General features: G+C 39.1%; 2 protein-coding genes across 5 annotated transcripts in view; one reads left to right on the top strand and one right to left on the bottom strand.

Annotated features, from left to right (window-relative positions):
- The first annotated feature begins 791 nt into the window (after positions 1–791).
- Positions 792–5486, top strand: LOC140245516 (uncharacterized). Its single transcript, XM_072325084.1, has 4 exons — positions 792–960; positions 1534–1670; positions 2128–2429; positions 3074–5486. The coding sequence occupies exons 1-4, from the start codon at positions 792–794 to the stop codon at positions 5484–5486; spliced, it is 3021 nt and encodes a 1006-aa protein (XP_072181185.1).
- Positions 5487–7905: 2419 nt separating this feature from the next.
- The window catches only part of LOC140246310 (filamin-A-like), a 141928-nt gene continuing 137654 nt past the window's right edge, over positions 7906–12179 (bottom strand). For all 4 annotated transcript variants that reach the window (XM_072325778.1, XM_072325780.1, XM_072325781.1 and 1 more), the window contains one exon: positions 7906–11173. In XM_072325778.1, the coding sequence (XP_072181879.1) occupies positions 10986–11173 (188 nt within the window). In that variant the 3' untranslated portion in view covers positions 7906–10985. The remainder of the gene's footprint in view (positions 11174–12179) is intronic.

Here is a 12179-nt window from a genome sequence, read left to right as displayed (position 1 = left end):
TTTTGTCTCAAACTATCACTGATGTTTTCTTCTTCTGCTTTCACTTAATTCAAATTTATATCTGGTCTTTGGTTTCTTTATTACTTTCTCGATTGTGCAGATATTGTATTGCCATATGAATACTATTCAATAGTGCTATTTACTACGATTGGATTCCTAAAGAAACCCGCTGTTTACTTGCATCTTTTACTAATTTCCTGATTGTGTAGACCTCATCTATTTACTATTCAGTAGTTTTCTTTACGACGATTAGATTTCTAAAGATATACACTGTTTGCTCGCATCTTTATTAATTGCCTGATTGTGCAGATCTTATCAATTGTCACCAGTAATACTACTCAATAGTGTTCTTTAAATTGCTAATATAGATTCCTAGAGATATCCACAATTTTACTTGTACCTTTATCAATTTCCTGTTTGTGCATATCTTATCTTTTACCATGATTCTACATGTATATACTATTGTGCAATTTACTACACTGTACTTTTAGATTCCTAAAGATGCCCATTGTTACTTGTGTGTTTATCAATTCCCTGTTTGTTCATATTTTGGCTATTGCCATATAGTGCTGTAGAACTTATATATCTCTATCGATATTTTTTCTTTTAGACCCTAAGTTATGGAGGTTTTTCTTACTTCATTGTCGTTATCACAACAGTATCGTCTCTTCATCATCATTTTCAATCCGTAATACTTAATTACTGGTGATGTGCTCCATCATGAGATTATAATATCTAGTGTTATGCATTTCAGGTGAAAGACATCTGATCGTATGGATGGCATAGCTACTATGCAGATGCCGGCTGGAGGTAGTCTGTTGCCAAAAATCGAACCGATGGCAGTAGCAGGTCTAGAAAATGCTCCGTATGTGCTGTCAAGCTCTCCTTCGACCGAGGACCCGAGGATGGGTCGGATGAAAAGACCTCGAGATGAGCGAAAAATGTCCTCACGAGGCAAAGGTACGTTGGAGAAGAAATGAGGATAAACTTTTTTTTTAATAGTTTGTGAAGAGATTAAAGAGAGAGAGAGAGAGAGAGAGAGAGCATGTGATCTTTAGATCAAACATTCATAATATATTAATCTTTCCCGCTATTTCTGCCCACGTTACAGCTGTAAACAGTCAGACAAAATTAAGACAAAAGGAATTAACAATCACAGAAATCTTCTTTGATTATAAACGTATGAAGTCTTCCTCGTGGGCTGGCATTACGGCCATTGTCTGTCTTTATAGAGGACACGGTGTTCATTTTCCAAGTACCACAGGTGAAATAAAGAGTACTTTATGATTGTCCTCACACTTTTTGTTTTGAAATTTTGTTATGATTTTGTTTTGTTTTGTTTTTGTTTTGTTTTCTTCCCATTAAAAAAAAAAACTATTATGGGGTACAGGTACATACTTTTCTAATCGAAGTGAACGAATCTCTTGGTAAAACCAAGCAGGTACAATGTGTGTTACAGTGTTTACCTCCTCGCTAAATGTGGAATAGTTGTGCTGATGATTTAGTGTAGTTCTTTTTTTCCTACTGCGTTAGAGAGGCGAACACGTACGATCTTCAACCTTGCCCAGCTCAACGCCCTAGAGCGAATTTTTCTTGACGAAGAGTACCCGGATGGTGAACTAAAGACCAAGATAGCTCAGCGTTTGGAGGTCGAGGAAGGAACAGTACAAGTAGGTTTGATATAAATATTAATTTGTGAATCTACTGTAAAACCAGACATTTTTGCGTGCATCTTAAATACGTAAATTTCGCGAGAGCCAAGATTTGCGAAATCGAAAATTCTTGGCCCTGCTTTATGAATAGATAAAATTGATTATAAAGTTGATGTCAACTGTAAGTTTATGGCAGACTGTGTGGTAAGGAAATTTAAAATCGATTTTATCTTTTGATAAAACGGGGCCCTTGTCTACACTATATGCATTGTATGGCAGTGGCAATTTGCAGAAATTTCATGCCGCGAAAAAGGCCTTGAGATCCAGTTCTGGAAAATTTCATGGATTATTTCTGGATTAACAGCTTCCTAACGACGTGACAGCAATACTCTTTTCAGTGAAATACACCTGTGTCTCACTAAACACTGCCCTGCATTTACTCTACGGCGTCTTCTTTGTCTCTACCTCTTTCTAGATATGGTTTCAAAACCGTCGAGCGAAGAAGAAGCGACTCCAGCGAGGACAAGGGGACACCAATGATCCATGCCTCCATCACGACACCGTACCTCATTCGGACATCCCCCTACAACCACTCCTGCCAGGGCCGACGGATTATCACCCAGGTGTGGCAGACTGTTTCTTGTTACCTCCAGCTTCGGTCTCTATGACCCAGCCCAACGTCGCATTGGACTCGCCCGTTTTGCCTGTGTCCATAGCAACGTGGAATCCGCACCTACCTGATGATAGTGTGTTCCCCCCGTCAAATCAGCTGCACAGGTCAGTAACTATATTCGACACTCTTATGGCAAGAGTAATGTCAATCATAAATGTATAAAATCATGCGTTCATTTAGTGTATTACGCTCTGTAGAAGGTCCTAACAATACATATATTTTGAATTGATTGTCGGCTTTGACATCCCACGCATACAATTTCGAACAGTTGGTAATGTGTCTTGAGTGTTTACGGCACATTAAAAAAGAACTAAGATTTTTTTTTTCATCCTCAATGTCATAAAGACGATTTAGACATATAGTTGCCTATGAGGGACATGTCGCCTCGCAAGGAGAAATATTACCTTGTCGAATATATATATATATATATATATATATTTATGTGTGTGTGTGTGTGTGTGTGTGTTTTGTTTTAAGCTTAAAAAAAAAACTCTGATTCACTGTGTCTTTTGATTTGGTTTATTTCAGTTTAAAATTTCAGGACTGAGAGAACTATTGATTAAAACCTATTACGATTTCAAAGTCTTTAATGTTAAAATAAGTAATTTCATATCCAAATCGACGTTAAAGGGCAGCGGCCGATTAGAAGTAGTGAAAATGTTCAAACTGATGAAGTAACGTGGAGAGGTCGAATATAAGGTATGAATGACTAAATACATGCAGTTTGTTTTCATTTGTGTTGTCACAGTGTTCCACAGATGCTGACAGCAGAATCCTCACCAAGATGTGGAACGGCCACTAACCCTCCAGGACATCAATCAAACCAAAACTCGATCGAAGTGAAGACTCGAGCTCCCTTACACGAGAGCAGGTCAGTTGGATCAAGAAGGAATTCGGGCTCCATAGAGAATCCAGCAGATGCGACATGCAAGTGGCCGGTGAAAGAGCCACCAACATCCCAAAGTGGTTTCGGGAAGTTGGACTTTCCCCAGCTACCACGCGTTTGTATCAGACACGAGAATTCAGCCGGTGGTAGACAAACGGGACCTGCTGGCCAAGAAACGAAGCTGATGGGCCGGAAGGTTATTACGCTTGGAAGGCTCCATTCGAAAATAGACCGACACAGTTTCGCTGAGCTGAGACAGAGAGTGCTGAAAAAAGATCCTCCGCGATCACCTCCTCCCAATCAATCATGTGCCACTCTACCACGCTCCGAGCTCAACGAACTCACACTCGCCTTGCGACGACATGGATTCGGGTCTGGTTCGAAGAGCTCTCATCGCGGTCGATTTTCGGGTAACTTGTCAGATGACTGGTCGTCTAGTTCCGACGAATCGTCGGATTCCGAGGGACTGGCGCCTCCTCGGCGAAGACGCAGACTCAATCAAGTAAAGAAAGTACCACCTCCAAACAAAGTTTGTACTTCAGTTCCCTTGATGGATCGCACTCTTCCCACTGTTGTCTATCCTCAAGCTCAAGAATTTGGCAAGAATGCAGACGGAATCCATCCGCTCGCTGTGTCTCTATCTTCTCCTCCATCGCCATCGCTATCGAGCGAAAATCAGCCGAACCTGAATGACAGTGACCTTTTATCCAAGAACCCTCCAGAAGATGGGTCAGATTGGGATAGTGACGACTCAGTTTGGGCTTACTATGATCCTGGTCCTGCCTCGCGTCGATCGGAAGTTACAGGCGACTCAATTACTTCACTTGGCCAACCCCAACAGTCTGACGATGGCCTTTATAAAAGGCAAGAACCGAAAAGTGCGCCTCCAAATCTTGATCTGCAATCGTATTTCATAGATCAATGCACAGCAGATCCAGGCTACCAATCATTGACGAGATCGTCTTGTAATGTAGATCTTGATGAATTTTCTGAGGTTACCTTGGCCAAAGAATTTGCTGAGATGCTACCGTCACCTCTTGGGGAAATGATCCCAGTTTCTCATGAAGAAGCCGTCGGCAGTACTCAGGTGAACCAGCCTGGCAGACGAGCTCGAATACACAGTGATTCAGTGTTAACGTCATCCTACGATCGAGCTCCCCCAGCGCCAGAAGTGAGCAACGATGTTGGCGACCACGCAGGTGATGAGAGTTCTTCCTCATCGCTGAAATCCACGGACACGTGCTTGAGCAACCTTTCGGCTCTCTTCAATCTGCCCGTCTCTCCTAGTGATCTCAATAGCCACTTCCTGGAAGAGGCGGCCCCATTGCCAAGTACAACTCATGGTGAGTTTGAATACTCGAAACATGATTCCAAAGAGTCCGTTGCACCTCAAAACAATGCTAGGAGTGATCAGACCAGTATCTACGGGAACTTTGACAATCATATGGAGTCATATCAATTGCAGAATAACAATGTGCAAGCTTTCGACCAAAACAACAAGTCATTGCTTACCACTTACCAGCATCCGATCATTTACAGCGAAAGTACGTCCGGAGTCACACTAGACTTTGCTCAGCATGCAACATGCAGAACGGTGCCGACAGGACCTGTGCCTCGACAAAATGCCACCTTTCCTGGGGTGATTCGACCCATTCCAACTCATCCAGTGCAGATGACGACTATGCAAAAGACAACCCCGCAAACAGCAGTGTCGTCAAACACGATGCCTCTTGCACATGAAGGACCTTCTAGCTCTGTGAAATCATCGCATCTCTACTTGACTTCGACTGGCCCAATCAACCAATTCGGTAGCAGCGATCGAAGCCAGCTTCACCTTAACGACTCTCATAATAGGTTGCCTCAGACGAGAGACAGCCATAATGGATATCAACCCGCTTATCAGAGACTCCACCACTCGTCAAAAGTGAGTAACGCTGCAGTTGTCCATCATCCACCGACAAGACACTCACAAGGCTTCACAAATCCGAATCATCCCAGTCTTCTTGAAAATCATTATGGGAGGGCTGCTCCAGCGGATGTCGGCGTTAATTCAACCACGCAACAGCAAAAGGCGTGTCATAATTCGAATCCGTCCCATCTGCCAAACGCTAGCCTCCCGCCTAACGTTAGTTTCCCGCCAAATCAAGTGTGCACTGCTGTACCCGACGCCGTCTCTTCACAGGGACTCATGGCACGATACTTGGCCTGGACACAGGGTAGGATTGTACACCAAAACGGTACAGAAGTACCCCAGGATAGAATGGTACAGAGTTAGGTATGAACAAAACCTGTATGAAAGCAAGGCGCACGCTGTGAAACACATGAGCAGATACCTGATGTGCGTGGCAGTACATCGAGCTACAGGGGTACGTAGGCCCAAGTCAAAACACCGAGTTAAGAAAGAAGCCCGTTACGATGTTCTCTCAGACTCTGTTACGACTTGAAATGCTTTCAAGTCATGGTTGGTCTTGGAAAATGAATGTGTAAAAGTATGGAACGATTTAACGACTTTGAATTTATTTTATTTCATTTGTTCTTTTTCTTCTTCTTTTTTTTTTTTGGGGGGGGGGATGGGGGAGTAACCGAACATTGTGCTACTCATTTTGTGTTTGTTGATGATTACAAATGACGTGAAGGTGTTCGTACAATTTGTAGTATACAGACAATGCGACTGTATACTCGCTGATTCCAGAGTTGCAGATGATTTTTTTTTTTAGATCCCATGGCAACATCTAGAAACTTTTGAATAAGGAACATCGACGAAGCACAGTAGATACTCAACGTGAGAACTGATGCTATATGGTATTGAATAAGGTGAATTCATCACGATGAATCCTTACTTTAAGTGAAAGCATTAAAATTAAGAGAAAAAGATTGGTGAACATATGGCTTTGATTGGAGAGATGTAAATCATTTAACATGGTTTTTACTGGTTGCCTCTTGGTAGATACTTGCTCGCTGTCTTGACTACTACATGTATGTGTCATGATATTATTTTTTTCGTAGCTGTGATACTTCTTAATCTACCTCTTAATTTAAGGGTAGCTTTCGTAGCTGTGATTCTTCTTAATCTATTTCTTAATTTAAGGGTAGCTTTCTTGAAGCATTCATAATCATGTTTCGTTTATACTTTAGGCAGGGAATTAAATGAAAATCATTGGTTGAATAACAGACACTCTAAGCTTGACGTACACAAGAGACGAGAAACGAGAACTATAGAATTAAATAAACACAATGCTATTTTTTTTTTTTTTTTTTTGCTAAACTTCATTTGTTCTTCGATTTTGAATCCCTACCTAAATTGAAGAAGGACAACTTGCGTAATGATTTTATTCTTCCCATATGAGCACGCATTTTGGTGGTGTGTATGCCTATTCGAAACCCTTAATACCTTAGCGTGAAGAACGTTCCGGTACGGTTGGGAAACCTCGTCATTTCATCATCACTCGAACGCAAGCTAAAACGTGATAGAAATGAAATCGTTTCCACTTCTGCATCAAACAAACAAAATATTGTCAGCAGCAAAATGCTTGGTAAACATAGGGATGGGAATTAAAATGATTCATAGGTCAGCAGGAACAAAGTTCTAAACACGATTTTATAAAGCTCACCTTGAATAAAACCCCCTTTTCTTTGCGGTGTTGTAGGAAAGTATGTATATATAAAACTATTTCGCATATCTGTAGTTAAATGCATTTCAAGTGTGTGTGTGTGTGTGTGTGTGTGTGTGTGTGTGTGCTAAAGTGACAACGGTTTTCTTGATTGATGCAAGCAAACTAGACTGAATAAAGAGGCCTTTCATGTCTTTTTATCACTGTGCTCTCAATTGGAGTCAATTGTTGATTTTTTTTTTCTCACTGAGTAATGATGACTGGATGAAGAGGAACTGTCATTTCTGAGAGGAGTTGAATTTGGGCAAGCCCTAGTATTTTTGGATGCTCTAGGACATCATGTATTTTAGAGTGTGTTACTGTATATAAGTGAATAAGATATATACATGTGTGTATACAGTGTATATATAAATATTATTGTGGCACTGGACTTGTACTGTCACTGCCTGGTAATTTGTAGTTATTTCATCTCCTATGGCGACCAGGGATGACATCTCATAGCGCTTTGTATCCAGTGGAAAAGGCCCTCTAAAAATGTCTATTATTATTATTATTATTTTTATTACCATATATTTTGATTTGGTTTATCACAACATTATTATATTGTCTCATGACTACTACAAATACAATATCCTCACGCGTTGGTAGGCCCTATAAACAGATACTGATATTTTGCTTGTTCATTGGTAAACAGGTGCATTTTTCCTACTTCATAGTATCTTAAATGCTTGGGTTTAGGCAATAATTTCCACTAGAGGACCCTGATGCAGTGACAGATACTGGCTCTCTTCTGTTAGATATTATGTATAGTGAGGATTCTATAATAGTAGTAGTAGTAGTAGTAGTAGTAGTAGTAGTAGTAGTAGTACTATTACTGTTATTATTATCATCATTATTACATTTATTCTTGTTTGACCTCGCAGACATGTCAGATTCATCATCATTTCACACACACACACACACACACACACACACACACACACACACACACAATATCATAACACAACCACACCAAAAGTGACATACTTGTATGGAGAATGTAGCATTTTACAAGGGAAACAAAATGACATGAATTCAGCAAAATACAGATTCAAAGCTCCATGATTCCCTTTAATGCAAAAGAAGTGATCTCATTTTACTAAATGCTTGGTTATTACTTCTCCTTGTATTAACAATGATCGTTTACCAACCCACAGATATTGCCTCTTAACCTGTATATAGCATTTAGACACCTTTCTATACCCCATCAATTGCTAACTACATATTGTTAAAACCATATGGCAAAATACTGCAATCATACTTTCATATCATACCATGATCCATCTGTGAGTAGCAATGTGGATTTTGTCTTCCATATCCTAACAACATTTGTACTGCCTCTTTGTTAATTTAAGACACATTGAGCAGGTTGATAAGTAGATTTTTGAACAAAAACGAAGACTATCATTGTACTCATTGCTCTATAGAACAAACAATGCACTGTGTTAATCTAAAACAATTTCATTACACTACTAAGCTGTGCTTTGCACTACTAGTTAGTAATAATATTAATGCTGTTTTTATATATATTCACAGTAAAAAAAGAGAACATCTACACAAAGTAATATAGCTATAATTCACACATTTCAGCCAGCTATGCTACCAAACATAAGGTAAACAACAAAGATATTCTTCAGACATCAATTTGGAGAGTTCCTTGCACGTTTTTTTTTTTTTCTGTCTGTTACAACTTGATACTGCCACAAGTATCAAAATACAGTTTAAACATAACCACATCCAATGCATAAAATCACATCAACACATACATAAATGAAATATCTACTCATTAAACAAGAAAATTATTGCCGATTTTACTCCTCTATATCACTACTTCGATTCTGCCAAGACACAAAAGAGGCGAAGAAGAAATTTACAATCGAGGATACTGCTTCAGAAAGAAAAAAAAAGACGAAGAAAAACACAGGAGATTCATGACAGAGTACAATTGTACAAACTAGCTAAACTCAAAATCACTAGGTTAACAAAAGGACATTGCTTCTTTGCATGTGGCTGCCTCATTATTCTTCAACTTGACCAATGGTAGAATCCTTTCCCTCCTGTTTTCAGATAGTGGATGATGTGAAAAATAAAACAAAAGGTAGTACTGAGCTCTCCTTTCTTTATAATATCCCAAATAGCATAACATGTTATCACAATATGAAACATAAGAAAATACAATATTCACAAATAACATAAACATATTATGAACATTCAAAAAAGATACAATTATTTATAATATGCGGTATAAACACATCTGAATAACTCATTTTAATTGTCAAAGCGCAATACGTTTATTACACTACATGTGATCTTCGCTTAGGTGGCCCTAAAATAACGCGCATACAAACTTAGGTAATATTATTATGTTTCCAACTAGCAGGTCATCAAACTATATTTGAGAAAATATGCAAATTGTATGCAGAATGGAAATCACAACAGCTTCAGATTCTTATCTTTACAGCCCCAATATATATATAGCTTTAAATCATAATTATGTTGAGCAAAGGAAAAATAAAAGTTCATTGTAAACTATCATCCGGCATGTATATACTTTATTACGAGGAATATAAATATCTCATGTATTTGTCTCACCTACATGAAGCAAAAGTATTGAAGAAAAAAACATGCAGTCATCAAAATGTTCATAGCTATGAATACATTTTAATTTAAATAGTTGTTAAATAAATTTCACTTGTAGTAGTCTAAAAGAAGTCTATAAAAGTATAAAATGAGTGACCACATGGCAGTCACGACTTTCTCTTGTTTTATTATTTTCCTTTGTTTATTGTTAAACATGTCAAATACTGGTATTACTTCACCAGCATAATTGGCAATGTAATGCAATATAATATCTCTATCAATAAAACAAATTTCTTTATCTAACATGTGTTTTTTTAAATAAGGCATTTGATTTTTAGTTACATAAGGCATACTACATACTAGTTTTCGATACTTCAGTGTGAGCAGGTATCATAACTAAATATGTTGTCCCTTTCCTTCCAAGTATTTACTACATGTATTTCAACAATGCTTTTCTTGAAAGACTACCTTACTTCTGCAAAAATCTCATATTTGCCAATATCTACACAAGTCAAAGGACCAGCCATTGGCAGTATTTTTTGTTTTTGTTTTTGGTGCTTTTTTTTAAAAGTTTTTGCTATGCGCATCTCAAAACATAAAAGGAAGCAAAAAAAAGCAAAACAAAACAAAAAAACTGTCTTCAAGCTTGTCACAGTCACAATGCAGCCGTGTTCAAACTAACAGCATCAATCATCACAAGATTAAATGAATAGCCAATGACCACGCAGCTTTATTCCATCTAATTCAAAGGACACATGAACTTGGGCAACACACTCTGACGAAATACAATGCATATTGATGAACATTCACTGAGGTGTCTCATCCATATGCACACACCATTGAGTTTCATTCAGAATCTACGTATGGAAAACTGACATGAAATTACGCGGAGCTACGGAATATTGGAGGGCAAAAATCATGGGATGGAAGAGAATCAAGTGATTACCAGAGCGGGAACGGCAGATACTTCTCCATTCCACAAGATGATTTTTGAGCAAAGTACAAGGTATGTAAAATCAATGTAATTCTCAAGGATGCATCCACGTCTCACTTGTCATCAACACAGTACTTTCTTCTTCGTCTGAGTAAATCATACAGTTTGGATAAGGAAGGAACACACTGATACAGACCTTTACATAAAATCAGGTAGTGCCTCTCCAACATACAAAACACAACTGGCAGTATTTTTTCCCTTGCTTTATTTCAATGTCCATTCTTAGTTTGTTGCTATCATATAGAATTTTAACAAAGTCCTTCAAGGAGCTTTTTATTAAAGTATACGTTTCTTAATTGCTTTCTTTCTCCTTCTCGAGATCCTCAACCCACCGTTTTGAGATGTCAAAGTTCTTGCATAGATTATGAGGAAGAAGCAGACTTGTAATATGCATTGAGTCTCGAGGAAGGCAGGCAAGGGGAGACAGGAGGTGGAGGAGGAAAGGAAGGGGGGGGGGGGAGTGTGATCATCCAATGGTCAGTCAACCTCGTAAAGGGTCACAGCTGATCATCCCTCCCCTACTGTATATCCAAGTGCAGCTGGTAGTGGTCTATACACACTGGATCTGGAATGGACTGCCCGGTATGTGATCCTCGCCCCACTTGACCATCAGTATGTAGTTGCCCTTCTCCTTCAGGAGGTAGGTGACCGTGTAGCGCTGACCAAAGGTGTGCTTGACCAGGATCTCCTCGCACGGTGTCTTCGGACCAGCGATGCCAACGATCAGCATGTTGTTACCTGGAGAAGACACACAAACATGGACAGTCTTTTAATACTACTAGTCTTCTTGGGCATTGGTTTTCACCCTCGTCTCACTTCTTGATGTTTCCGTCATCACAAAACATTTTGAAGACACATAAAGCAATGCAGCAATCAGAGCAAGGTGTGTCAGTCCAGATTCTCTGGACAAAAACAATATCTTGCATTTCCTATCACTGGTAAAAAAAAGAACAAGCAAATGTACAAATGGATCAGCTGTTCCTAGGGATGGTCTGGGAACTTGCATCATGCGATTTAGAAATATCTTCTTTTTTTTTTTAATGGGGAGTAGTTATGCACATATATTGGCAAGTTATCAGGAAAAAGAATAAAGGATCAACTCATTTTTAATCAAGATAATACAAATTGTGTTATTGTTTTTCAGATTAGCAGGTGTGCAACCTTACAGCACTATATGACCTCTCAAAGATCTGCTTCCACTTCATAGACAATTGACTGAGCTGCTGATAGCTGGTTTGGCTACTACAGTTGAACCTCTCGTATTCGGACAAGTCGGGACCGGGGCTCATCCGGATAAGGGATTTGGCCGGATACGGGAGACTCAATGCTTTATACATGTACATATACATACACATGTACTGATGTCGCCCATTGTAGTACCACATGTAGTAATGTGTATACTGCAACCTTTTCATTGTTACATTTGGGGATGTTTGGGGATGTTGAAATGTCTGGAGGTAAGCAATTTGGAAGGAAATTTGACGTAATGTATGTTAATCATGTTGGAAGTAATATGTAATTCATGTGTGTTTGGGTAGGAGTTGTCAAGGAGTTGGGAATCCCCCTTTCCTCCCGTAATTAAAAAAAAAAAAAAAAATCACGACGAGATTGCGTCCGTATAATAGAGCGATCCGGATAAAGGGAGGCCGGATAAGAGAGGTTCAACTGTACCTAGCTGTTGGCAAAGCACCGGTAATGATCATTACTGTGAAGTCATGAGTGTTCTGACATGCATCTATACTAG

Source organism: Diadema setosum, chromosome 2, assembly GCF_964275005.1.
Source record: "Diadema setosum chromosome 2, eeDiaSeto1, whole genome shotgun sequence".
Lineage (NCBI taxonomy): Eukaryota > Metazoa > Echinodermata > Echinoidea > Diadematoida > Diadematidae > Diadema > Diadema setosum.
Note: the sequence above shows the minus strand (reverse complement) of the source record. Positions and strands in the feature narration are given on the sequence as shown.

What these genes read in the sequence shown, in the direction of transcription:
- LOC140245516 (XM_072325084.1), top strand. Translation starts at nt 792, where the DNA reads ATGCAGATGCCGGCTGGAGGTAGTCTGTTGCCAAAAATCGAACCGATG. An exon ending in TCGAGGAAGGAACAGTACAA is followed by an intron (nt 1,671 to 2,127) that starts GTAGGTTTGATA and finishes ACCTCTTTCTAG; the next exon opens with ATATGGTTTCAAAACCGTCG. An exon ending in CCGTCAAATCAGCTGCACAG is followed by an intron (nt 2,430 to 3,073) that starts GTCAGTAACTAT and finishes GTGTTGTCACAG; the next exon opens with TGTTCCACAGATGCTGACAG.